The sequence below is a fragment of the Moschus berezovskii genome, chromosome 17 (genome assembly GCF_049115385.1).
Source record: "Moschus berezovskii isolate FMDL1 chromosome 17, NW_MosBer_1.0, whole genome shotgun sequence".
Taxonomy (NCBI): domain Eukaryota; kingdom Metazoa; phylum Chordata; class Mammalia; order Artiodactyla; family Moschidae; genus Moschus; species Moschus berezovskii.
The window spans coordinates 26,441,331-26,469,102 of record NC_142476.1 but is presented as its reverse complement, the minus strand read 5'-3'; the positions used below and the strand labels follow the sequence as shown (position 1 = coordinate 26,469,102).

At 48.4% G+C, this 27,772-nt stretch overlaps 1 protein-coding gene and 1 pseudogene across 1 annotated transcript in view; one reads left to right on the top strand and one right to left on the bottom strand.

Moving 5' to 3' along the window:
- Positions 1 to 7,942, top strand: part of C17H1orf21 (chromosome 17 C1orf21 homolog) — a 251,136-nt gene extending 243,194 nt beyond the window's left edge. The window contains exon 6 of the mRNA XM_055419112.2: positions 7,162 to 7,942. Coding sequence (XP_055275087.1) covers positions 7,162 to 7,200 — 39 coding nt within the window. The 3' untranslated portion in view covers positions 7,201 to 7,942. The remainder of the gene's footprint in view (positions 1 to 7,161) is intronic.
- A 6,126-nt stretch (positions 7,943 to 14,068) lies between these two features.
- On the bottom strand, positions 14,069 to 27,543 carry LOC129550941 (serine/threonine-protein kinase PLK1-like; annotated as a pseudogene).
- Between the last annotated feature and the right edge of the window lie 229 nt (positions 27,544 to 27,772).

Below are 27,772 nucleotides of genomic sequence, written 5' to 3'. Positions count from 1 at the left end.
AAAACTGACACACATGCAAGAGAGGGAGACCTGGGAGGAAACCTTGTTATTCGCAGGTAATGGACCAGGGGATGCTATCAGTCTGGGAGGACCCAGCCTCCAGTTGCTAAGGCCCCAAGTCTGCCATTCTGTGGGAGTTACAGGGAGGCAGCGTTTGAGCTCAGCTCTTGAACACTTTCATGGGCAGCTTGGGAAAGTATCTGACATATTCCAGTGAAAAAGAGGAGGCTCCCTGCCCATAATGTGGTCATTAGAGGTCTGTTCCATGTTAGGTGCAAGGTCAGAGAGGAAGACCTCCAGGTCCTCTTCCAACTCCAGAATCTCAGATCTCTCTAGATACTGTTCCTGCTTTCATTTATTCAACAAATATTTATTGAGCATCTAATATGTCACTCACTGCAGATGGTGATTGCAGCCATGAAATTAAAAGACGCTTACTCCTTGGAAGGAAAGTTATGACCAACCTTGATAGTATATTAAAAAGCAGAGACATTACTTTGCCAACCAAGGTCCGTCTAGTCGAGGCAATGGTTTTTCCCGTGGTCAGGTATGGATGTGAGAGTTGGACTGTGAAGAAAGCTGATCGCCGAAGAATTGATGCTTTTGAACTGTGGTGTTGGAGAAGACTCTTGAGAGTCCCTTGGACTGCAAGGAGATCCAACCAGTCCATTCTAAAGGAGATCAATCCTGGGTGTTCATTGGAAGGACAGATGCTGAAGCTGAAACTTCAATACTTTGGCCACCTCATGTGACGAGTTGACTCATTGGAAAAGACTCTGATGCTGGGAAAGGTTGGGGGCGGGAGGAGAAGGGGACGACAGAGAATGAGATGGCTGGATGGCATCACCGACTCTATGGACATGAATTTGAGTGAACTCCGGGAGTTGGTGATGGACAGGGAGGCCTGGCGTGCTGTGATTCATGGGGTCGCGGAGAGTCGGACACGACTGAGCGACTGAACTGAACTGAACTGAATATATCACTGGCGCTCGTCTAATCCCTAGGGATGCAGCAAGTGCAGAAAACAGTTTCTGCCACTGGTTACTTCTATTCAAGGGGAAGACAGTCAGTAAAGAAACAGATTCATATATTCATAATGTCAGGTAAAGATAGGTAATATAAGTAAAAATGAAGCAGAGTAAGAAGAACTGTTTTATGTTACAAGCTCAATGAAGACAATGAGGTGACATTTGAGCAGAGGTCTAAACAAAGCAGGGGCTTCTCTGGTAGCTCAGTTGGTAAAGAATCCGCCTACAATGCAGGAGACCCCGGTTCGATTCCTGGGTCGGGAAGATCCACTGGAGAAGGGATAGGCTACCCACTCCAGTATTCTTGGGCTTCCCTTGTGGCTCAGCTGGTAAAGAATCTGCCTGCAATGAGGGAGACCTGGGTTTGATCCCTGGGTTGGGAAGATCCCCTGGAGAAGGGAAAGGCTACCCACTCCAGTATTCTGGCCTGGAGAATCCCATGGACTGTATAGTCCACGGGGTCGCAAAGAGTCAGACAGCACTGAGCAGCTTTCACTAAACAAAGCACAGTAGCGGATGGGGTGAGGTCTGAGGGCGGGAGGAGTCAGCCAGAAAGGAGAAGGAAGGACAGGCACCCAGGCCCTGGGGCGCCACTTGTGTGGGGCCTTGAATGCAGAGAAGCGATCCAGTCGTGAGCCCAATTTCTCACAGTCAGTTTATTAACAGTTGGATCTGCTGATCTCATTTTTCAGTATCATAAGAGCTATAATTTATTAATTCCCGTGCGCCAAGCTTTGCTGATCACCTCTGTGTAACGACTGCTTAGTCTCACAACAGCACTGCAAGCTACGTCCTCCTGTCCCCGTTTTACAGGTGGGAAAACGAGCTCACTGCTTCCTCTCGGGAACTTTCATCTCGGTCCAGACTGCCCCACTGGAGAAATACTCAGTTCACAGCTGTCTGTTACATGCTCAGTGTGTACGGATTCGGCCAAATGCACACATGTCTATAGAGAAGTACTAGAGACTTCTGTGATAAACTCACGCCGGAAACTTGACAGCTAGCCCTAGCCTATTTGCCTACTTAACTTGAGGAGAAAAAGTACAGTAGGCACTTAGGAGGAATAATTCCTTCATTTGAAGTCATTCTCTGAGCTGGTCCTCTTTAAACTAGCAGAATATAACATCGTGACAATGCCCTTTCCTTCACTACACTGTAATATTGCTAATTGTAAGCCTAGACCTTTCAACAAGTAGAAAATCCTTATCCTAGAGCCTTAGGAAATGTAGGAGTTGACATAAACTTCCAGTTTCCAAGAAAATCATGCAGACAATTGGAGAGGACATGGAAATTACACAGAGAAAGGGTGAGGTCAGGGCAAGTGTTAGTCGCTCAGTCGTGTCTGACTCTTTGCAACCCCATGCACTGTAGCCCACCAGGCTCCTCTGTCCATGGAATTCTCCAGGCAAGAATACTGGAGTGGGTAGCCATTCCCTTCTGCATGGGATCCTCCCGATCCAGGGATCGAACCCGGGTCTCCTGCACTGAAGGCAGATTCTTTACCATCTGAGCCATGGTAGGCAAAACCTCCTTAAGATTTTTTTGAATCTTGACCACAGTGCCCCTCTGCTTTTTCACACAACCCCTCCTTGTCAGCATCATCGTGAGTTTCCATTCTTCACGCTTGTGGGGGCCTCATGGGGACCTGGCTCTCTGTAGCTTTCAGTGTTTCCTTTGCACAAGGGTGGAATTGTGTCTTCAGTTCAGTTCAGTTCAATCACTCAGCCTACCAGCCCCTAATTCTGGCTGCATAAAGCGTCTCTACAAAGACTTCCATTTTGTCGTCCCTTTGAGGGGAAAGGGCATGCTTTGGGCTGAGAGAATTGCTGTGTAGCTCCCACACCCAGCTCACTCCTGCTTCCTGTCTTCGACAGCTGAAGGTTTTAAGGTTCTCTTTTTAGCACAGTTCTTTAAAATTTTAAGTGAGACTTGAAGTCATATTGCAGGAACAAGCTCCCTGTTTTGCCCGGTAGAGCCGCTGTGCAGGTGGGGTCCCATGTGATGCTGAGATGGGGCTGCCTCCGTTAAGTTTTGTCAGGTTCCCCTTAAAATGACACTTGGCCATATGGGAGCACTTATTCTCCATGTTTTTGATTTCCAAGTTTTCTATTCATAAAATAATTGGTTCTCAGAACTACTGACAGGTGAAAATAACAAAAATAAAACTGATTTGAATTTAATTTAGTCATCCGCTCACTACAGTCATTAACAAAAGAGGCAAGGATTAGCCCTGTGTTCTGAGCTTCACTGAGATTTCCCTACAAGTAACAGCTCACAGGACTCCTACCTACTTTGCAGAGTTGGTGTGAATCACCAATGAAATAGTGTCTGCAAAGCAGCTGATGCAATTTTCTTTCTCCTTCTCATAGTCATAATAATAATTTCAGAGGAGCAAATGCTAGGAAAATGAAAGTTGCTGCTTGGGGTTGATACAGAGGGTTTACAGAGATTTGTCCCTCAAAAGGGGGCACATTCTTTTTTGTATAGAGTGATAGATTCTTTAAATTCTAAAGTGCTTTACAATTTTCAAAATTTCACATACATGATTTCATGTAATCGCATAATAATCCTTTTTCCCCTACCCCTTAAGAGAGGGCACTTTCTTATTGTGACAGTAATCTCAGAGGGTCTGAAACACTCCCTGTGCATAACCCTGTGACTCATCTACAGAGACTGCTCTATCATTGAGCACACCAGTTCATGTGTGTGTGTCTGTCTGTCTGTCTGTCATTGCATCCAAGTCCTTCCTTGTGGATGAGGTGCCCTCTGAGCCCCACATTGACCGGCTGGGCCTTTGCTCTGATTGAGGCTTTGTAAGAAGGGAACAGACCTAGGTGTCTGCCATAGAAGCTTGATTGGAGCACATGGAGTTCTGGTCCACCTGGGGTGCAAGGCTGAGGTGGAAGGAAGGGTTCCCCAACACCTGGCAGGTTACCATTTGTGATGACAGTTCATACCCCCCATCAGCCACAGGGAAGGTGGTCCCTAATCTCCTGCCATGGCCTGAACAAACACGGGGTTCAGCAGCAACAGTAGCAATAACAGAAGCATCTGATAGTTACTGACCACCTGCTAGATATGTATTTTTCCCATTTGATCCTGATCACAGCCCACTGAGACAGAGACCATGGTTATCCCCGGGGTGTCGAGGCCCAGTGATGTGCCCAGTGTCAGATAACAGTGTACGTGTCCACATATACATGGGGAGAGTCACCTTTCCTTCCCTGATAAAACCTCCATGGAAACTCCACAAGTCCACATTTCCCCCGCTCCTCCCACCCAGCACCCACCCACAGGTCTGCTCTCTGAGCCCAGTGAGTTGTTTCTGATAGATGTGGGTGTGTCCCATTTCCCACAATGGAGAAAAAAAAACCCACGCTCTGGGTCCATGAGGACTCCCTAGTTCCCCATCGCATGTCTCAGGGAGTGTCTCCGGGGTGGTCAAGGCTAACAACAGCTGGCATCTGCTGGGGCAGTGTCACCAGGGAGGGGTCGGGAAGAAGTCTGCTGAGTGAACACTTATTTTGTCAGGATTGGTCACCCTGCCCAGGAGACATTTTCATACAGCAAGTAGAACAAGCCTAGAGATGACACCAGGTTCAAAAACTCTGCCAGGAGCAAGGGTGAGAATTGGTAGTGTGGCAGAAGAAATCAGAAGTCTGTTCATTGGTGAATTATTCAAAGAGAACAAGTCATCTGGGGCCAGTTAGCATGGGGACAGGCCACCCTTATGCTTCCACAGTCCCTGAAGACTTCATCATGTGGCAGCATTTTATTTATCAAACACACGTGTATTTGTATGTGACACATACAATATGTATAAAGTTATGTGCCAAGCAGGACTGAATCACTCTATTATTAACTCATTTAATCTTTAGCAGCCAGGTGAAGTTGGTACTGTTGTTATATCTGTTTTACAAATGAGGAAAGTGAGATGCAGGGAGATAACATACCCAGAGCCAGTGTCACAAAGCCAGGATGACCACCCAGCCAAGTGGTACAGCCGTGCACTAAGATGATGCTGAAATATTAAGAGAATGTGAGCTACTCCCTAAACAGATACTGTGACAAAGAAACCAACCATGCATTTGAGAAATAGTTGTAAGCAAACTTATTATTTTCTTTATGTTTTAGATATGTTTAGGAATAATCTTATTTAGACTTATTTAGAAATAAGTATTTAGAAAATTTTCTAATTTATTAGAAAATTTTGTTTTTTGTAGGTATTTAGAAAGTTTCATTTTTAAAGGAACTTGTTTCCCCCACAAACTTAAAAGTGTAGTGTGTATTTAAAAAGAAAGAGGTTGGGACTTCCCTGGTGGTCCAGTGGTTAAGATTCTGAGTTTCCAATGCAGGGGACATGGGTTCGATCCCTAGTCAGGGAACTAAGATCGCACGTACCATACAGTACAGCCAAAATAATAGTAATAATTTAATTAAAGAGCTCCATCTCTCCCCACTGCTGCTAAGCCAGTTGTTTTTGCCCCTGCCCCTAGCCATGGTCAAGCCCCCACATGTTTCTCCATCCTTGTCTAGGTCATGGGGAGGCTTGGATGAGAAGCACTTTAGACAGTCAGGACATGACTCTCACTTGTGTTGAAAAGAAGACGTGGCCTATGATCACTTGTACAAAACCCTAAGATACTAGCACAGGATGTTTGCAGAGACCAAACCCCAAACACCACCTGTAAGAAAGTTAAAGATGTGTGCATGACCTGCCAAAGACCGGATGTTGGGTAAAAGCTTTATGACTTTAGAAAACTTCTGGGACTCTCTGGGCTCTGTTTTTCTCTTCTGAGAAATGGGAGATGGGACCGTGCATAACACCTAGGGCTGTGGTGGCAGAATAAGCCACCACAATAGTACTTGAAAAGTGCTAAACATGGTACCCAACATGTACTCACCAAACTTGAGCAGCTCGTGATGTTAACTGTTCACACCTTTGTGATCCAGGGGTCAAGGGCTAAGTCCTGTTGAGTCAGTATGCCACTCCAGGAAATCAGAAACAACAAACAGACACAGACTCAAAGTAACTGGAACTCGGTCACATTAATAGCCTCTCTCAGGAGGCAAGGTCCATGGCATCCTACATGTATCCTTCCCAACCTTGGTTACTGAGCCTCTTGTTCTTCGGGATACCCTTGTATCTTCTCCAATACATTCCTCTAATTTTTTTTTTTCTTTAAAGAAAGAAAGGAAGTGGTCAAAGATATAAATAGTATGGATACGTGACTTTATTCAAAACCCTTATCTGTGACACTGTGAGACAGGCAGGGCAGAGACTTGTTCCCATGCCCTGTGAGGGATTACAGATCACAGAACTGTGTGCTTTGACCAAGACAGTCAGTGACGGGACATGTGGAACTTGAATCCCAGACCTAACTGTGCCTTCATAGAGTATATACCCTGCTGGAGAGAGGAGGATATATGTTCAAAAGTAACAACTGGTTGTAGTTCTTAAGCCTTCAAGTAACCTGTTTTGTATAAGCTCTGGGCTTGGAGAAGCAGCTGTGGAATGCTAGCAGCCCTGGCCCTAGGAGAAAGGGTCTTGTTCACTGTTCACTTTGTTTTCTCCTGTTCATGACAAACTGGTCTCCTGAATGGATCATCCATTTGGTGATTATGTGGTGAAAGGCTGAGTCTTGTCTGTGCCTAGAATAATATAAATCCTTACCAATACAAAGTGAAGTGAATGAAAGCGAAAGTGGCTCAGTCGTGTCCAACTCTTTGTGGACTCTACAGGCCACAGAATCCTCCAGGCCAGAATACTAGAGTGGGTAGCCTTTCCCTTCTCCAGGGGGATCTTCCCAACCCAGGGATCAAACCCAGGTCTCCCACATTGCAGGCACATTCTTTACCAGCTGAGCTATTAGGGAAGCCCTACCAATACAAAACAAAAGCTTGTTAGAAGCTTGGTAAAACTTGGAAGTGATGATATATATACAGTTTACAAGTTGGCCAATGTGTATTTATGACTTACATACCTGGTGCCCATATTCAGATCAGCAGTCACTGATAGAGCCTGGGTTTCATTGCAGGGAGACATAAACTGAGAAGATGGATTGCAGATAACTGTCTCAAGCTCTGCTTTGAATTTCTCATTCACATCTTACTCTTTTCTTTTCCTCTCAAGGGTCGAGATTATTGTTCGGAAGAAGAAGATATCACATAGCACCAATCCTACCACTCAAACCGGGAGCTACTACTGTGTAAATAGGTTACACCCCAGTTGAAATCTTTGCAAAGGTTGGTTCTCTTCAGCGAACAGCACTATAGCAAAAGAAGATCGTTCCATATCGTATGCCCCATTAAATTACAGTGTTTCTTAATGAACTTGCAAAGGAATATTGCTAAAAACAAACAAAAACTGTTATCGAACTTTCTTTGTTGCTGCTAGTTAAAACTTGTTGCAACTTTTCACTTCTCTCAGTGTCCAGGTCTGCAGCAAAATTCTGCAATTTCACCTTAAAGATACTGTTGGTTTTACAGATGCTCTCCAACCTATTTTCTAAAAGATGAGGTAGTGGTGAACTCAGATATCCAGCTTCTGTTCTAGACTGGTTCCGCTTCTAAGACAAGCGCCTCCTCCCCCCCGCCCTCCCCCAGCAGTCCAGAGCCTTGCTTCTCACTGGCAGTGTTGCGCTTTGGAGATGGGATGGTTGCTATGGCAAGCCTAGTTTCTCTGCTAAGAAGAAGTAGAGACGCTATTATCAATTCAAAGCATGTCGTGACATGACTCCTGGAAGTGACATAGGAGCAAGCAGCAGGTGGTTTCATTTCCTGGGTCTCTTAATCAAAGATCAAGCTTGCAACATCAGTTTTGCTCAGATGCAGACGGAAGTGTGATCACAATCATTTTGAATCCCTCTTACCCACTTTTTTTTTCTAAGAAAATAAACATTTTACTGTTTTTATGTATCCTTGTCTTCTCCCATTCATCCAGCTCAGTGTTTTATGATGATCCTGGGTGCGGAAGCTGAGTCCTCCTAGCAATGGCACCTTAATGGCTCCCTGCCATCCCATGTACAACCCGCCACGCAAGCACAGTGCTGGCAGTGGTCAGAGGTGCTGAGGGGGACACCCCACAGCTTGTTAGGAGGGCCTGAAACCACCCCGTTACCGTTGACTTTGTCAGCAAATAAACCACCCTACTTCCTAATCCTCTCCCTTCAAGATGTCACGTGAGCCTTGCCACTTCCATTCTCTTGTTAGCAGCACTGGATGGTGCAGTGAAAAGCGTTTGCTGCCTGGAAAATGTAGTATTCCATTGACACTGGTGATGATTTTCAGAGATGCCAAAGCCCCGGGCCGTAGTGAGGAAGGTAAACTGTGGGTTTGGTAGAGTTTATTTTTCCATATTCTATGAAGAGAATGATCTCTTCTCAAAGACAGAAGTAATATTTTTAACACATGTTGTCACAAGTAAATAGCAATCAAAAGGAGAAAATAACTTTTGTATTTTTTTAACACGTCCGATAGCTTTGACGAGAGTTCTCTTTGTTACTTTCGGGGGAGGGCACCCTGTTCAATGCCACGCCAGCAGTCCAGGTTTGGATTTGTTCCACCCACACACACACAAACACACAAAACACGGAAAAAGTATGTTTCTCTTTGTGGGGTTATGAACACAAAAGGCCTCACTATCAGCCACTCCACTGCCCTCCGGAGGTGAGTGGTTAATAAGTTCTGGGTGGTCAAGAGGTTACCTGCCAACGAATAGACTAGGAAGCTTAGTGTGGTCTCGCTGCGAAGATGAGCCTTGACTTGAAAATCCATCCATAAAGCTGATGGCACCTCTCATGTGTCCAGGGAGAAATTCCTTATCTCCTTTTGGACCCAGCAGGACACACCACACACGAGGGGAAGGAAACTCAGGCGCTGGAGAAAACGGACTCGAACGTTAGCAACAAAACGTTAGCTTCCTTCTTTCAGCCAGCAGCGGCAGCTATTTTGGGGAGCAGCTGTGGTTGTTACATAAATAGAGACGCAGCCAAAATTTCAGGCTTTTTATCCTGCTTCAAGCAGAAAAAAATGCAGGGAGAGTTCAAGCCGCCTAGGGTTTTACATCCCCTCCCTTTGTATGGTTTTTTTGGCCAAGTGACTGAAATAGTTTTCCTCAACTGTAAACGGACTGCTGAGCCCCACCTCAAACTTTTGCACTGGAGACTTGTTCACTGTTCCGAGAATGACCTTTTCCCGAGATCCCTTGCTCTTATCAAGCAAGAATGAAGCAGACGCTGAACGCCTTCCATTTGGTGTCCCAGATAGCGTCTTCCCAGAAAACCACCACCTTCCACCGAGATAAAACATGCTCACGTCGTTTTTCTTAGGGTCGCGTTTAACATTTTGACATGATACACACATACACAGAACCACGTGTCCCTTGGAATCTGATTTTTGAGGGTTTCAAGTGTCGTTTCTGTGAACCAGTGGCTTTTCACCTGGGTTCTGTCCTCTGGGTTTAACACTGGCTACCTCGCTGATGTGCAAAAGTGATTTCACCTGCAGACACGCGTGGTACACTTAGACCTGAGAAATGGGGCGGCCAAGCCAGTTGGCATGAAATGCTTGATTATGTTAGCAACACTCAAAACTGTCTGTTTTCCATTTGTCGGTTTTAATCATAAAATTGTCAAGTGATTTGTGTTTGTATTTGATTTTTTTATGCCTCCTGAAAAGGTCTAACGCAAAAACCTGTTGCCTTTCTCCCCCCTGCCCCCATGTATGTGAACGTTAAGCACATTGTCTCAGATACAATGAAAAAATAATCTGGAAGCTAGTGCTTCTGCTGGCTGTTATCTCTGAGGCCTCAGGGAGATGGAAGGAGGGAGGGAGGGAAAGGGCCTGGCGGAGGGAGGTAGAAAAAGGATGCGAGATGGACCCAGGAGCATTTAGGAGAGAGCAGGTCGGGGGGATGGCCGTGGGCCGGGTGCGATGCAGGATCCAGTTGTTCAGCGGCCAGCGGGCAGGGCGGACCGTCGGCAGGATTTACTGCGGGATTACTCATGCCTTGTGCCTCTGAGTTGTCGAATTGTAAAAGTTCAGCAGTCTGTGCGTAGCTCTCTTGGTTGGCGGAGATTTGGGATCACGGAGTACTGCTGTCATAATTGAATGCGTGTTTGTGCTTAAAAAGCGGCTTTTTAACCTCAGTGATGCCTCCGAGCCCCGGGCTGGAGCGCAGGACGGTGTTGTGGTCTATTTAGGGACAAAGAAGGTACAAAGTCTGGGGACAGAAAACTAGGCCAGCCCTCAGACACCGCAGCGGCCGCCCCCCGGCCTGCCCGGAGACAGGTCTCTCTCGGCGTCTGCAGCGCCGAGGGTCTGAGGTCGGGCTCTGATGCCCAGGCTGAGGAGGAACCTCGGTTCTTTAGTCCTCTGTGCGGTGCCAGCCTCCGTCACCCCCGTGTCGGGGGCTCCCCCAGGGTCACAAGCCGCAGCCTCCAGGCTCCAGGGCTGCAACGACCCCCAGGAGCAGGCCCAGGGATGATGGCGCCCCCTTTCGGTCCCAGTTTGAGTTATAACTTTATCCTCCCAATTTCATTGAGACTTGTCTCAGGGCCAGCCTCTCCCCTAAGCCTGCTAAGAGCAGAAATTATACCTCTTATGCAGTTTACCTCAGTAGCCTATGAGGCCCCTTGGCATACTGATGACAAGCCAAGCTTAGACATCGGCAAGAATTTAAAAGAGCATTTCCATGTCTACTGGTTTTAGAAAAGAAACTTAATATGTCAGTTTGATGGGAAGAAAAATTATCAAATTCTTAATCTAGGAAAATACCGACTCTGAATCTTGGACTCTGGGACTCATATATTTTTTATGAAAGGCAAAACAATTGGCTCTCTCCTTCCTCCTCACAACTTCATCATTTAAAAAAAAAAACAAGTATCAGATTACACTGTATAATTTTACATAAAATCTGCTTTCCCCTGGAAGATGTGCTCAGAGCTTTATTTCTTTGTACCTCTCAGAAATTAAACTTTTTGCTAAGTTGCTTAAAACCCTAGAAGAAGAATAAGGCCTGGTCAGAGAGAGGGGAGATATATTTAAAGGCATAATGAAAAGGTGGCTCAAAGCTGGAAGGTGGCTTCTCAGTGACACAGATGGATTACTGAACACCCCTCCCTGTCTTGCTCTCCACCCCAGGCTTGTGTGAAGCCGGGTGAGGCAGTCAGCTTCCACACAGCCCAAGTCCCTGCCCTCGACCTTTGCAATTTCATGGATAAGGTCTACAAATTGCCTTTGCCAATGAATGGACATATTTTTCCAAGGGGGGAAAATGCCCTTGACTTCAGTCACTTTTTTGTATGTCTCTGGAAGAGGGTCAAATGCCATGGAAGAATATGAGGTTTGTGAGTAAATAGATTTACTTTTGTGAGAGACCTTAGGATGGGCTCACTAGTTATGCCATGCTTTTCAGAAGACTCTTGTACCTTACCTGGGATCTAATCTAATCTTAGGGAAAGAGGAAAAGGAACTAACATTTATCATTTAAACTCACTCTGTGCCAGATACTGTGCTAGGCATTTTTATAACTGTCTTGTCACAATAATCCTGGGAAGTGAATCAGTTACCCCCATGTTCTGAGTAGTGTATCTTAAGTGTAGAATGCATCTATCCAACATAAATGCCCATGTTGAAAGAAGGAAAGATGTCATTCAAGTGCTTTTCAAAAAAAGTTATTATTATTATTATGCCCTTTGCAACGTAACACTGTGAAAACAACCCTTTGGGGGCATCTCCCTCTTCCAGAGTCTCTCCTGGGCTCATCACCAGCATGGTTTCCCCATGGGGAGTGTTTTATTGGCCTTCCCATATCTGATGAGCGACACACAAACCAGGAGAGGCTAGCAGGGTGTTAGTGCCTGGAAGGAAAAGGCTTTGGGGTTTTAGACACATCTCTCTGTCCTTGGAATACTCTGGAAAAGAAGGCTGCTGTCCTACAGGTAGGCATCCAATGTGGCCAGAATGGGCTTTTGAGTGCTCTGATTTCTTTCCTGGGTTCCAAGTCTTGTTTCATCCCAGAATGCATCCTTTGAAGGAAGTGAAAAGCCTTAACCTTCTGAGAAGTTTAAGAGAAACAGATCTCCAAAGGTGGAGGAAGGGCAGTGCCTAGACCATTAACTTGAAATTCTTTCTTGTGGGCTAGGGTTTGACGTCTCTTTTTGATCTTTGGACTGGGAGCTCTGTGTTTCCCAGGATGGTGTAAGCATTGAAACTAGATGTGAATCTCTTTCAAGACCTTAAATGTTTTAGATAGTCATGTAGTGACTTGGGTAGGCATTTAAATAATTTGTTCCAAGGTCAGAAGAGTCTGAGAATTCCCCAGAGTTCCTCTCCTTGCTTCGAAAGGCACAACAACCTCTGAAGAAGATGATTCATGTCTCCATAGCAACTGTTAAAGGTGCTGCCTGGAGGGGACCTGCCTCCACCCTCACTTTCTTAGCCTGAAAGAATCAAAACAGTTTCCTTGTGTCGAGGGGGTGCTATGTCCAGTTCTCATGAAAACTATCCCCAAGATTCCTGCCTCTTTCTAACATGGTAGCTGTCAAAATCCTTTAAGATGTTGTCGGAACTGACTCTTATCTCTTGGAAGCCAGAGAAAAATTGCTTTAATTTAGCAAGACTCACCCCTAACCCAAAGGTCCTATTCTAATACTGTCTTCCCTCTCTTCTCTGAATGCTCCCTTCTTTCCTTTCCAGGGGTTATTTTTAGCCCAAGGCTTTGCATCTGATTGAGTAAGACTTAGAGGCAGTAAAAATGAATGCGACAAACTCGAACTCGGCCAAAACTGCCTTAGGGTCCCTCGGGTTGAAGAATAGCTCTAGAATGTTGGAGACCACTGGGCTTGGACCCAGAAGTGATTGAACAGCCCCTGGTTTCTGCCTTTTCAGTCCAGATCTTCAGAGAGTCTTCTCCCTTGACAGTCAAATGAGCAAGGGAAGTTTTGAGGTAGATTGCAAGCCAGCTTTTCCATTCAGAGCAAGATGCAAATTCATTTTTTTAATTTTTGTATCGATTTTCCTGGAGCAGAATCGGGCAGCTGCTTTATTATTAGTACTCCAAATTTGGGTCAGTTTCCTAACACACTCATATGCACACCACAGAAAGATACATGGAGAAAAAATACACACTTTAAGTACTTCAGGAAGAGCTGTGTCTGGCTTTGTATAATCTTTAAGACAACGTCTAAGAAATCGTGAGTGTAATTATAATAATACCAAACTAGGAAAAGCTAGTGATCACGTTCTCCAAAGTCCGAGTTAGACCCAAATAGGAGGATGGAAATCTGCTGATCGTCTGGCCTCATGCCCCCTCTGTGCCCAGATGCCTGCCATTAGTATCTTTCACTCACCTGGGCTCCCGCAGCTGGACTCTGTGGTTATCAGTCTTTCCAACTTTGCGCAATACAGGACATGGACCAGGTCCAGGCGTATCCCCCAGCGTTTCTCACACTCTCCCACTCAGGCAGCGTGGCCCCAATTGCAGCATTTCACCGGCTCTACTGGGACACAACAGCCCCAGGGAGTGGGGTTGGGCCCCTTCATCCAGGTTGGCCCAGATGTAGCATTTTTAGCATTGCCTTCCCTGGTGGGCTTCCCTGGTGGCTCAACTGGTAAAGAATCCTCCTGCGATGGGGGAGATCTGGCTTCTATCCCTGGGTTGGGAAGATCCCCTGGAGAAGGGAAAGGCTACCCACTCCAGTATTCCAGCCTAGAGAATTCCATGGACTGTATAGTCCGGGGGGTCGCAAAGAGTCGGACAAGACTGAGCGACTTTCACTCACTCACTCCCCAGTGTCTAGGACTCAGTTATTTAACAGATCATTTGGAGCATCTTGTTATTAGCTCCAGGCACTGAGCTAATGGCCAGCAGTTCACGGATGACCCAAACTCAGCTTCCACCCGCGAGGAGCCCCCCGTTAGTGGGGAAGACAGTGTGGGAAGCGGTGCTGCAGGAGATTCCTACAGGGTGCCAAGGGAGCATCTCAGAGGGGCAGCCGCCCAGCTTTGTAAACGGGGGCTTCCCAAAAGAGGGGACTTCAGAGCCCGAGTGTGTCAGAGGCCTTAGGGAAAGCAATGCAGAGGGCCTTCAGGCTGAGGGGACAGCATGGGACACAGGCGAAAGAAGGGCCAGCGTGGGTGGTCAGGGCCGCAGGCACAGAAGCAGCTGGAGTGGGAGCTGAAGAAGGAGAAGATACGCAGCCTAGGCAGCCAGGGACCCCGCCCCGGGGGCATAAGGGGGCTGTGGGTGGTGCTAGGCTCTCTGAAGCCCACTTCTGAGGCCCACTTCTGAGGCCATCAGCGAGGTAAGTGTGGTCCCCGTCGGGACCAGGAGTCCCATCCTCACCATGGAAGGGCACAGATGCTTCCTGAGATGACTTATTCCCATGTTTCCTCCACCCCTGCCCCAGCTCCTGGTTCTCTCCCCCAGAGCTGTTTGCTCTCAAGGGCTTTACCCCGGGCTGGATTTAGAGACATACAGGGGACAGCTCTGGGTCACCCTGACCTGTCTGTAGAGCCACCCAGACTAAAAATACTTCCTGGGAACTGGCGGGCCTAGAGCTCGGGATGAGGGTACACCCAAAGATAAATACGTGGGAAGCCGCCAAGGATTTCCCCACCCTGGGTATGAGGCCTTCATTCATTCTACCCACAGACAGCCTCCCTTGGACAGCCTTTCCCTGGGTTGGGTCCCACCTGGTGGCCGAGCCTCCGCTCTGTCTGTGGTATGCACCTGTGTCCTGCCAGAGAAAGGGAAATTCAAACAAAACACAAAAGGACAGATGGACTGTATGCACGTGGAAAATACCTGCCAGCCCAGACAGCAGCCGTGAGCCTCGTGGGGGCTCAGAGACAGCAGGATCTCTCCGTGCAGACAACTCCAGGTGCCTTTTAGGCTTTCCAAAGAACCTCTTCGGAGCTCAGAGCATTGGGTTTCTCTTCCCCTTGCCCCCCAGATAAATTGTTAGAAGGAGAAGAAAAGTAATAAGATGCATCAAAACACTAGCTGTGAGAGAGCATGGTTTCTAGAAACTCAAGAAAAGGCCACAGCAGATAGCATCATTTCCTTGAGAAGCTGAAGGCGTTGGGGGCTGAAGGCAGTTTTCCCAGCTGAGTGGCTCAGGTCTTCTGCCCGGGGATCCCCAAGAGCCCTGAGGGCTGCTTAGGATTCACCTTCTTCACACAAACCCCACAGCTGCCATCCTGGCTGCAGGCTGGCATGTTCACCAGCCTTCTGGACTCTCAGAAAGACTGTAGCTCACACACCTACTCTTTTTCCCAGATATTCCTCTGGCTCCTTGCAGAGGAATTTTCTAATTCTGTGTCTTGTGGTTCCCACGCGAATTTCACAGCCGCCTAGGCGTTTTGATGAGAATTCAGCCTGTGGTCATCACGATGCTGGAAACTGACAGAGCGTTTGGCCTCAAATACACCTACTTTAAAGTGAAGGCCTAGAAGGTCCCCTCAGCGGGGGTGTGGTCATGGAATCTGGCCAGGTCTGCCTTCGGGCATCCTCTGCCCATTGTCTGCCCTGGTCCAACTCCCTCTCCATCACCGAGAAGAGATCAGAAGGCTTCCTTGCCAGGGTCGAAGGCTGTGTCTTTGCTCTTCCCAGGGGCATGTGTGTTTTCTTGAGGATAAGGCCTTAATATTTAAAGGAAATTGAGCAGCGGGACCAGGAGGCCTCAGCTCTTATTCAGGTCTGGGAGGTAATCTTGAGGCTTTGCTTTTCTGGGCACCTGCAAAAGCTTCTCAGAGGGGCTTAAGCGCCCAGCGGGGCAGCCTCCCCAGGGCTCCACATGCACACGGATTCTGTAAAGCAGTGGGTACCCATCTCTTTGGACCACCCATGCCTATCAGCAAAAATCTTGCGAGATGCACCCCCCATATGTTTATTAATTTATTTAAAGTAGATATTCATATACTCCTCTACTAATATATTAGGCACATTTTTTTAAAGTACACAGCATAGAAATTTTTAAAGAATAAGATAAAAAATATCATAGGCAAGAGGTTCTAGTATTTTCTCTGTGAACCCCTGAGGGTTTGGGTGCCGCCTCATAGGTGCACAGCCACTTTGGACACCACTATTCTAAGAGCAGATCAGCACACCTTGATGGCATGCTTTCCCAAACCCTGTGCTGGCACTCGGCCTGCAGAATAGGAAGGTCTTGAAGCAAACCCCGCCCCCTCCCCCAGGAGCTTCCAGTCTGGGAGACAGGGCAAGCAAGCTCTCAAACCACAGAAGCTTAGAGAGTTCAAAACCCAATAGGAGAGCTGTTCCTAGACAATAGTGGCTGCAGGTGCTACGAGAAGGTCAGGCACATTGTACAGAGCAGTGGGCTGCTCGTCTTCCCTCTCTGGGTCTCCAGAAAAGGACATTTGGCAATATCCCCAACTCGCTCATGACTGGCATCGTTTGGCCCCTCCAAGTGCTTCAGCCGTACTATTATTCCCCACAGCACCAGTGGGGCCACGTCGCGCGAATATTATTTTCGATTTGACCACACAGATGTGATGATGATTCTGTTTCATTCGAAAAGGGTCTGAGAAAGTGTACAGGTCTAATTATATATACATATTTATACATGTGTATTTTTGTTTATTGTTACATTTTGACATTGGACTTTCTATTAAATAATTTTTAACAGTTGACCTGACTCGGTTCTTTTCTGTGCCTTTCTGTTTTCCTGGATCTCAGGGACAAGGCCACGGTCTGCAAAAGATCTTGGGGGTCTTCCTGTCCCTCCACTCTTTTGTCTTCCTCCCTATTGTACGTACAGAGGTTCAGGTTCTTCTGTTTTTACAGGGAATGTGTCACGCCAAGCACCCACTTGGAAAGCCCCCAATGTCGTTTCCATCACTTTCAGCTTTCAGGGACAGTCAGCTTCTGCAGATTCAGAGCCTCACTGTCCCCTCAGCTTCTGCAAATTCACAACATCATAGATTTGATGAAGCTGCAAAAATGAACAATGATAAAAAATGATGCCGTGAGCCTTTCAAATCTCTTGTGCATCCCTCCCCCTCCACCACACACACACTCCTAGGTGTGAGACCTTGGACAAGTTACTTACCCTTCCTGAACCTGCTTACCTTACGCTTTTCTCATAGGTTTGATCCGAGGAGATCCCATAGTAAATGCTTTGTAAACAACCACTCACTTTTTGAAGGCACTCATTCAGCTGACATCTGCCATTTACATGATGTATGCCAGGTTCTGGGGTCTCCTAAGAAGAGGACCAGAGATGGGAAGATTTAATGAACAGTATGAAAATGAGGTATGTACCTCATGCGGTGTCTCTTGTGGCCCACTCTCAAACTCCATGACTATCTAGCGCATTCTGGAGGCTGAAAACAATTGACTCTCCCATGTGCTCACCTTTCAGGATCTACCAGAGAGAAATGCACACGTACACACAATCTCAAAGTGTGAAGCCACAAGCGGTTTTCCTTGGCTCTATCTTCCCTGTGGCATCAGCCTGTTCACCCCTGACAAGCACTGATCTGGTCAGCCAGCCCTGCCAGCCTCTCTTCACACTTCTCCCTGTCTCTAGAGAACAGATTTTCTTCATGATTTCCTGATGGTTTGGTGGTGAGAATAAGGGTGGGACTGGTGAAGGGAGAGGGAACGGGGGTCTACCCGCCAAGGGGAAGGAGTTGATAACCATACCAGACTTTCTCCTGACAGCAAGCGGGGCTGGGAGCTCAGATTCACTGCTGAGTTTTACGGGCTGTCAAACACCACAAAGCCCAAGCTTCTGCCCAGAGTAAACCTGGGACCCAAGCTTGTTCTTTCAAAACAGTCAGCCTGTCTCTCCCATCTCAACCGTCTCATCCTCTGTCACCCCCCTTCTCCTCCTGCCCTCAGTCTTTCCCAGCATCAAGGTCTTTTCCAAGCTTGAGGGACTTGCTAACCTCATCCCCGTCCCCACTGCACCCCACACACATAGACCTGCTGGTTCCTGGTACCCCCGATAGGGAACCTTGGGAGCTTCCAATAAGCTCAAGCCACAGAGGCATCAAGCTGCAGAGAAGACGCTGGACCATCCCTCGCGTCTGCTCCCCGAAGCTCTTGTAGGTGACGTCAGGGTCTAGCCCATCGGTCACAGCTGGACTGAAGCCTGTGCGTGGTTTACCTGGAGTTCGCCTACTTGGAAGCAGGAGTGGTAGTAAGTACCACGTGAGTGATGGAGGGGAGAGGAAAACCGATTTGATAGCACCTCAGCGCTCAGCAAATTGGAGGGAAATGAGACCACGAGCCCCAGCTGTGAGCACTGCGCACACTCAAGCCTGGCCCGGGGATGGCCCTAGGGGGATAATGTTTCTCCTCATGACATGGTCTCCCGGCCACAATCACCTGCCACTGCCCACTCACCCTTCCCATCCTGAAAGCTCGAAGTCAACTGGTGCGGAGCAGGAAACTAACTTTCTAGATTCATGTCATGTTACCCACTCTCTGACAGAACCCAGCTTCCATCAGCCACTGCTCTTAGCCCAGTCCTCACCCTATACTTCCCAGGTGGCGCTAGCGGTAAAGAACCTGCCTGCCAATACAGGAGACATAAGAGATGCAGGTTCGATCCCTGGGTCAGGAAGATCCCCTGGAGGAGGGCACAACAACCCACTCCAGTATTCTTGCCTGGAGAATCCCATGGACGGAGGGAGGAGCCTGGAAGGCTACAGTCCATAGTGTCGCGAAGAGCTGGACATGACTGAAGTGACTGAGCACCCGTCCACGCACGCCCTGTACTACTCTGCCATGTTTATTTTCCTACTCCAGCTCCTGATTGCCCTCAGGAAGACACTCCCTTTTCTTGTTATTACAGAAAATTGCACTTCTTTTGAGATCCAGTTAAAACTGACCACATGTATGAGATCTCATGTTAGGACCCAAGATATGCCAAGCTTTCCTGCCAAAGAGCGTCCCTTTCAGCAGGGGCCAGGTGGGGGTGGGAGGCAGAAGCCCTGAGAGGCTTGAGGCACAGAGTTCTGGTGTCAGACTAGGTCTCCAAGTGCAAGGTGGAGCCCAGAAACCAGGTCAAGTTCAGAGTCTCACTAAGGGCCAAGTTGCCGGTACCAAAGAAGGTTGAGCCCATGGTAGAGCCCTGTGCAGGCTGCTCGCAGGCCTGAAAGCTGTGATGGTCATGGAGGCAGCATTTAAGGAGAAAGCGAAGCATCTGTGTACAAGGAGAGGCATGAAATAAATTAGCAACAAGAAGACAGTGTGCAGCATGGGGAATTATGCCCATTATCCTGTGATAACCTACAATGCAGTATAATCTGTAAAACTACTGAATCACTATGCTGTACACCTGAAGCTAATATAATATTGTGAATCAACTATACTTCAAAAGGAAGAGAAGGAAGGAAGGTAGGGAAGAAGAAAGAAATGCATATGTGTGCCAAAATACACATTACCAACAAGGTTGTAGCATTATTTCAAACCAGGAAAAATGGAATGCACTCTTAAAGCCCATCAAAAAGAGAATGGATAAATAAATAGTAGTTTCATCAATCCTGGGTCAGCACGGATTAACCTCAAAAACAGGGAAGTGAGTGAGAAACATGCAGAGGATGCAGTATGATGCCATTTATATAAGTTTGAAAGCTGGTAATACCATATCATATATGTGGGCGGATGCCCATGTGTATAGTAACATACATGGGAAAGACAAATACCAGTTTCAAGAAAGGAGGGAGGGGGACTTCCCTGGCGGTCCAGTGGCTGAGACTCTGCATTCCCAATGCAGGGCACCCCAGGTTCAGTTCTGTTCAGGGAACTAGATTCTACCTTCTGTAACTAAGAATTTGCGTGCCACAACTAAGACCCCACCCAGCCAAATAAATAAAACTAAATATTAAAAATGAATCTTTCTTTCCCTTTTCACTTTCACACATTGGAGAAGGAAATGGCAACCCACTCCAGTGTTCTTGCCTGGAGAATCCCAGGGACAGGGGAGCCTGGTGGGCTTCCGTCTATGGGGTCACACAGAGTCGGACACGACTGAAGTGACTTAGCAGCAGCAGCAGCAGGCATACATAAGATGTAAATTATAGAAGCTCATTCTTAACAAAAAATAAGGAGGGGGGAAGGGAAAATGGCACAGGGGTGAGTTAACAATGTTTCAGTGTTTAAAAAAATTAACTGGAGCAAGGACATCCCTGGCAGTCCAGTGGTAAAGAATCACACTTTCAATGCAGGGGGATGTGGTTCAATCCCTGGTCAGGGAACTAAGATCCCATGTTGCCTCTGCAGAGCAACTAAGCCTGCACCCCACAACTAGAGAGCCAGCGTGCTGCAACCAAGATCCGATACATATTAAAAAAATTTTTTTAAGTAACTGGAGCAAATATGGGAAATACGGTACCTGTGAATTTGGAATATATTCCCTATGTTCCTTTTGTATGTTCAAAAAGAGACCTCGTGCCAGGGACCAGCTGCAGCTGATTTAGGGCTCAGGGGCTGTCGTCAGCCACAGCTGAGACCCCAAAGCTCTGACAGGGAATGGACGTCACTCCTTTTGGAGCTCTGGAAATCTGTGCTTCATCTCATATTCTGAGGTCCTCTTCTCTAGTTTTCCCACACAGAGGGCAGGTACCTTGAAGTCCCACAGCCCCTAGCAGTGAGCTGCACATAGAACTGGACTCAGCAAACTTTTTTTAATTGAGTGAATGTTGTGCTGATACCTGCTGTTACAGCAAAATGATTCAGTTATATGTATATGCATTCTTTTTCATATTCTTTTCCATCAGGGTTTATCACAGGATACTGAATTTAGTTCCCTGTTATATACAGTATATCCATCCTATATGTAATAGTTTGCATCTGCTAATCCCAAATGCCCAATCCTTCCCTCCCCCACCCCCCACCAACAAACACAAGCCTATTCTCTAAGTCTGTGAGTCTGCCTCTCTTACGTAGATAGGTTCATTTGTGTGGTGTTTTAGATGCCACATGTAAGCAATGTCATATGGTACTTCAGCAAATGTTTTGTGATCTGACTTCTCTCATTTTTGCTGTGAATGAAACTCAGTCACCTCATGTGTGTTCCCATTTGGCGTAACACACCCTGTCCACATGAATCTCCCTGAAGGCTGCTCAACCCACCTGGGGGCTCACACGCAGCCCCTCAGACCTGCCCACGACTACTTCCCACAAGGCTCAGAAACGTGGTCTCCTGTCGAGGAAACGCTGAGGAAGAGGCTTGGCAGATGCAGAGTGATGCTGGAGAATGAGACAGAATTCCGCTTGCTAGAGAAGGAACTTCCTAAGACTTAGTGAGCTGTTCGATGCTGTTTCAAACATCAGAGTTGAAATGCCTGCCAGTAGCTCTCCTTCCAGAACTTTTTTTTTTTAATTTGGAGCACAATTGCTTCACAATGTTGTGTTAGTTTCTGCTATACAATGAAGTGAATCAGCTTATGTAGAAACATATCCCCTCCCTCTCAAGCTTCCCTCCCCCCGTGTCTAGGTCATCACAGAGCCCTGAGCTGAGCTGCCTGTGCCGTATAGCAGCTTCCCACTAGCCATCCATTCTATACACGACAGTGCATACACACCAATCCAAGAGTTGCACGGCTCAAACTAATGGCGTTAACAGTGAATAAATGCTAGGGGCGAGTAGGGCTTGAGAATCATACACATACACACACAGAGTAAAAGAGAAGGTGTTCCTTGGACAAAGCTCTTCGGTTCATCCTAAGACAAACTTTCATTGATGGTGTGCTCTGGGGGAATGGTTCTCAACCATGGCTGCGGGTTAGGTCACCTGGGGAGGTTTTCAGACCACAACCAATGTCCAGACCTCAGGTCACTCAAGTCAGGATCTACAGGAGCAGGGCTGGGTATTTTTAGGTATCTCCCCAGGCCACTGTCGGAGAAGGCAATGGCACCCCACTCCAGTACTCTTGCCTGGAAAATCCCATGGACGGAGGAGCCTGGTGGGCTGCAGTCCATGAGGTCACTAAGAGTCGGACACGACTGAGCGACTTCACTTTCACTTTTCACTTTCATGCATTGGAGAAGGAAATGGCAACCCACTCCAGTGTTCTTGCCTGGAGAATCCCAGGGATGGGGGAGCCTGGTAGGAAGACGTCTATGGGGTCACACAGAGTCGGACACGATTGAAGTGACTTAGCAGCAGCAACCAGGCCACTGTGAGGCACAGGGAGGGTCCCCAGGCCACTTGTGCACCCAGCATGCCACTGAGATGGTCACCAGCAAACAAAGATGGACAGAATGAACCCTGCCCCCAGGGAGCTATGGAATAATAGTGCATGCTGGTCCGTCCACACACTCCAAGGGGCTGTAAGAGCCTGGAAAAGGAAACGCCCACCTCTGCTACCAATCATGATGATGAGCATGAACCGGGAAAGGTGGGGACTGAGGAGGAGTCCGGGTGACACATGAAGGCGAGTCCCTCTCAGTGGTGGACAAGAGAATGAATCGACCCCCAGAAGACAAAGAGCTCAGGCTCGGGAAAGGCCTCAAGGGTTCACTGGGTGTCCAGGCAGGATTTTGCTTAAGCCATTCTGAAGGAAGAGAAATTTCGCGAACTCCCCCAGCCTGGACGGGAGACTTACCCCTCACCACTGACGCCAGGTTATCGCTGACCTCAAGCTGCAGCCTCAGCCTACTCCTGCCAGCAGTGTTCTTCACCCCACTGCTCCTCAGCTCCCAGCATACCCCTGGCTCTGGGAGATACGTTCAGGCTAATACACAGCATCTCGGGAAGGAGCCCCTTCCCCTCAAACTGACAAACCTCAGGGAAGGCAGCTCCCACCCCCAGGAGAGCTGGGTCCCCTTTGCAAGGGGGAGGGGAGCAGTGGTTGCTCGTCTTCTCTGCAGCTTCTCTCAACTGAACCCACAGAACAGGGCCTTGTGTGGGGCAGAGTCGAAGTGTGGGATGGGGGTTAAAATGGTTATAATTGGGGCTGCCGTGGTTGAACTCCTGGTGAGTTTGGGAATTGCCAGCTGGGATGTTACCCGAGACATAAGCATCCCCTCACGTGGGGCAGCCAGGCTCACGGTTGGAATTTCAAGCACTTGCTCCAATTGTTCCCGGAGTTGTGGTCATTGGTATGCTTGGCACTTGGTTGTTGACCTGACACTGGGTTCTCATGGTTTGCTCTCCTATCTGGGCCTGAGAGCCGTGAATACAACCAACACAGACAGTATCCTATAAAAAGCAGTTGTAAAGACTGGTCTGCCTCCTCCCTGCTTCCCAGGGCCCCAGCTGTGGGGTGAGCCTGGGGCTGGCTGGTTTCCCCACAGTCCTTTTGTGTTGGCCGAAGCCTCCCCTGAACACTTCTCATCAGCTACAAACCAAGGCTGGGGCCCACAGGGATATGAGTCTCCCATGATCAGACTGGAATACAAATGGAGTTGCCGATTTAAAGATCAGGTTAGATGGCGTGGGATGGGAGGGCCACGCGGAGCAGAAACTCCCTTCTGAAGCTCCATCATTCTACATGTGAAAATTCAAGTCACTAACAAGGCTCTGTCTGTTTTCAGCTCCCACCCCTTCTTCCCAGGCCCTTGCCCGAAGAAGGAGAAAGGGAAGCTTTAAATCGTCACCCTAAATCCTCTTTTATCCTTGACATAATCTTCAGGATTTGTGCTCCTAGGGACTCAGTGGAATTCTGGTGCCCCAGGGCTCCCTCTGACTCCTACCAGGGGCCACAAACATCTCCTCATTCCCACCCCTCCTCCCCCACACAAAATTGGAAGGAAAAAGCTTGAGGATTTTCCAAACTATAAGTAAGCAGGGTCATTGGTATTAAGTAGGAAGACGCAGGTAAACCGAAGTCTCTTCACACACAAACTTGGTCATGGTCAGAGCTGATTCCCATCCTCAGGTCCCAGGTGAAATGGACTTCTTAGCAGAAGCCGAGTCTACCAAACACTGGCAGAATCCACGTCACTGGGGGGCAGTGTGTCATCAAGGCCATCAACTGGTCCCCAACTAATCCATCCTCATCCACAGTCACTGCCACATACCAAACAGAGACTAAATGTTCTCTCACATAATCCTTCAGAAAACCCCTATGAAGCTTTATAGTTGGGGAAACTGAGCCGCAGAGAGATTGAGTAACTTGCCCAAGGTCACACTGCATACATGGTAGAACCAGGATCAGGTCATCTGACTCAGGGGCCTCGCTTGTAACCACTCAGATATAGTGTCACTCACGTGTGCCTTGGGTCAGCACGCCACGTCGTCTCTGCCTGATCACATTCTTTGCCTGGATCACCACTGAGCCACCTTCTCCGCTTCCCTCCAGGATTCTCATCCTTCCTTCCTTCTCATCTTGCCTTCCTCCAGTTGAAACAGCTCCCCTAAATGTGTCACTCCTCAACCAAACCCACCAAGTACTCCTCATAGTGAACACAGGCCGCTGTGAGCACGTGGAAGGGACCCCAGGCAGCACTTCCTGCACAGCACCTACCCCTGGGGGCTCCTTACTTTTCTTCTCTCCTTCCTCCTTTCTTCTCTCCCCCTCCCCCCGTCTCCCTCTTCCAGTCTCTGCCTTCCCAAGCTTTCCACTTACCTTCCCAGCTTTTCTGCATGCCAGCTAGATGATCTGGAGTCAGCGGATCATTCAAAGGAGGTCGCACAAGTTCCATAATCTTCCCCCAAGACCAATCCTGAGAGACCTGTCCTCATGACAGGGTCAGCCCAGCATTCTCCGGGCCCTACCAGAAAAGGGTCCCCAATGCTCTCAGCAGACGGGCTGCCTTTTACCTCAGTTCAGTTCAGTTCAGTCGCTCAGTCGTGTCCGACTCTCGGCGACCCCATGAATCACAGCACGCCAGGCCTCCCTGTCCATCACCAACTCCCGGAGTTCACTCAAACTCATGTCCACAGAGTCGGTGATGCCATCCAGACATCTCATTCTCTGTCGTCCCCGTCTCCTCCCGCCCCCAACCTTTCCCAGCATCAGAGTCTTTTCCAGTGAGTCAACTCGTCGCCTGAGATGGCCAAAGTATTGCAGTTTCAGCTTTAGCATCAGTCCTTCCAATGAACACCCAGGACTGATCTCTTGTAGAATGGACTGGTTGGATCTCCTAGCAGTCCAAGGGACTCTCAAGAGTCTTCTCCAACACCACAGTTCAAAAGCATCAATTCTTCGGCGATCAAATTTCTTCACAGTCCAGCTCTCACATCCATACATGACCACGGGAAAAACCATAGCCTCTAGACGGACCTTTGTTGGCACTTTAAGAACTTGTTAATAATGTGTTGTCACTGAATTTGTTTACCATTGTTACTTGACATACTGGGCTAAGACCGAGCAAAGGCGGACCTCCCATCTACCCACACAGCCACCTCCAAGGGGCATCTCGGGGTAATCAATCCTTGCTGCCGATTGGCTGATCCAGGCAGCCGCTGAGTGCACGTGAAAACTAATAGCCAATCAGCACTCCCCATAGCTATTTTGAAAGATGCACACGTGTTTAACGTATATAAAGCCAAAGAAAAACAGTCCTGAATTCTATAGCAGTATTCTGTACAATTCATATGGCCATAGAACCTACAACTCAACATGTACAAAAATAATGTATATAGCAAAACCCACTTGTAAGAATGACATAGCTCTCTTTTTAGCTGCCAGGTTTAGGGATTGGCGGAATATCACACACACACACACACACACACAAAACCAGCACAGTGGGAGCTAACCCACAGGGGCCCAAGATGCAGGTGAGGGCGAGGAGGGGCACAAGTCCCAGGGGAGGAGCTGTGAGGAGGTCCTGAGATGGTTAGAGGCCAAGCCAGAGCTCTGCAGCTTGTCCACCACGGAAGGACATGGTGGAGCCCACCGGTCAGACCCTTGGAACAGCTGCGCGACTCCAGAAGGTTCGGGCAGTTCTTGGGAAACCCAGCTTCTAGTTGCTGTAGTGACGGCTGCCACGCTTGACACAGGATGAGTTTGCTATGGTCCTGGGAGATGCCAATTTGCACCCAGCCATTACTGAGTCCAGGATGATGGTGCTGCGTGTGCAAAATCAGGTACGCGGGTAGCTGGACTAGTCCAACACCTTTCCACGGGTGCCCACCTTCAGCAAGTGTCCACTCACGGAGTTTTGGAAATACGTGGAGCGTGATCTTCATGGAAGAGTTGGGATGGGAACTCAACGGTGAGGGGGGGCTCTGCACCATCACACTCTATTTACTGCAGACCGATGCCAACAGCCTAGAGGACGAGATGAGACCAGGCATTGGAGAACACCCCCACACTCGGTCACATGGCTGATTCCCAAGGCTGCACTTGTCCAAGTAGTGCCCCCACTTTGCTGACTCAGAAGATGGTGATGCTGGCAGAATCCTCAGCCTCCTCCTGCCTGACCAGTTCCCTCTCAGAGGGCTTGGAGGTGTTCATGCTACGCGGTCAATACAACATGTCACCAAGGTGGCACTTGACCGCTTCTCTGATCTCCTGGACCACTGGTTCCTCTTTTTCCCAGAGAGTCTTAGGCATAGGGTTCTCCAGGCCTTTACTGAGGACTGTGAGAGGCTTTCTGTTCCTGGGGTTCAGTCCGCTGGGAGCGATTGAAAATCTTGGTGGAATAGTGGGGTAGGTAATGGGGGATGGGCTGGGATGTAGCCAGAAAAACGTCTCGAGCTGCTCATGAACGGTCAGGTGAGCAGTGGGGTCTGTCTACAGCATCTTCTGGAAGAGGCAGTTATGTGCTTGGGAATACTGCATTCATTCTTCTTGATCCAGAAGTCAGTAAGTTTTAGGCAAGAGATCTCAAAGGTGAGCTGCCCTTACTAACGTGATGCACCCAGTGGACCCCACGACCACCTGGAAATGCTGCCTTTTCTTGCTTAACACCTCAGGAATCGTTTGTTGTTGTTTAGTCGCTAAGTAGCATCCGAATCTTTGGCTCCTCCGTCCATGGGATTTCCCAGGGAAGAATACTGGAGTGGGTTGCCATGTCCTTCTCCAGGGGATCTTCCCAATCCAGGGATCAAACTTAGGTCTCCTGCATTGGGAGGCAAATTCTTTACCACTGAGCCACTAGGGAAGCACTAGGTATTTAGATAGGGTCTTTGCTCCCCAACATATTCATCTTTGGTTTCCAGTCCAAATCTATTTTCACCTCCAGATCCTCATTCAGGAAGACTCTGCCCAGCTTGAGGACCTGGTGAACAACCCATTTTGGGTGCAGTCAAGGACTATCTGCCGCAGGTAGCAGCGGGTCTCGTCCTGGCTCGTGGATTTCCTCCACTGATGCAGTTCCAAGAGAGCTCTCCAGCAGCAGAGTCCCAACACGACCAACAGGAAGTTCACATCCTCGAAAAAGCTGTGGAAGCCTCAGACTACATGCTGGCAGGCAAAGGGGCAGTGAATAGACCTCTCCCAGGTCATCATCACCCTCTGGTGCAGCCTGATCTGCAGCGACAGGTAGATCTTGCTCACAAATGCCTCCTTGGGGTTTCATCAAGACAGAGATGCCAAAGCACTTAGCGAAGCTGCTCTTCCCCCAGAAAGCAGCCTGGGAGACCATGCGGCCCCCTGCATGGGTCCACTAGGCCTTCTGGGAACTCTTGCCCGCTGGATGTCCACAGGGGCCTTGGGAGCCTCAACTCCAAGGATCCAGTCTTTCCCGGGTGGGCTGGTGCCCCAGCCTCTCTGCAGCACCGTCTCTCTTGCGTTCCTGGGAGCTGCTCCTCCGACCACGCAGGGTCTGAGCAGCGGTTTGGCGCTATTAGGCTTCTCCCTGAATCAAATGCTGC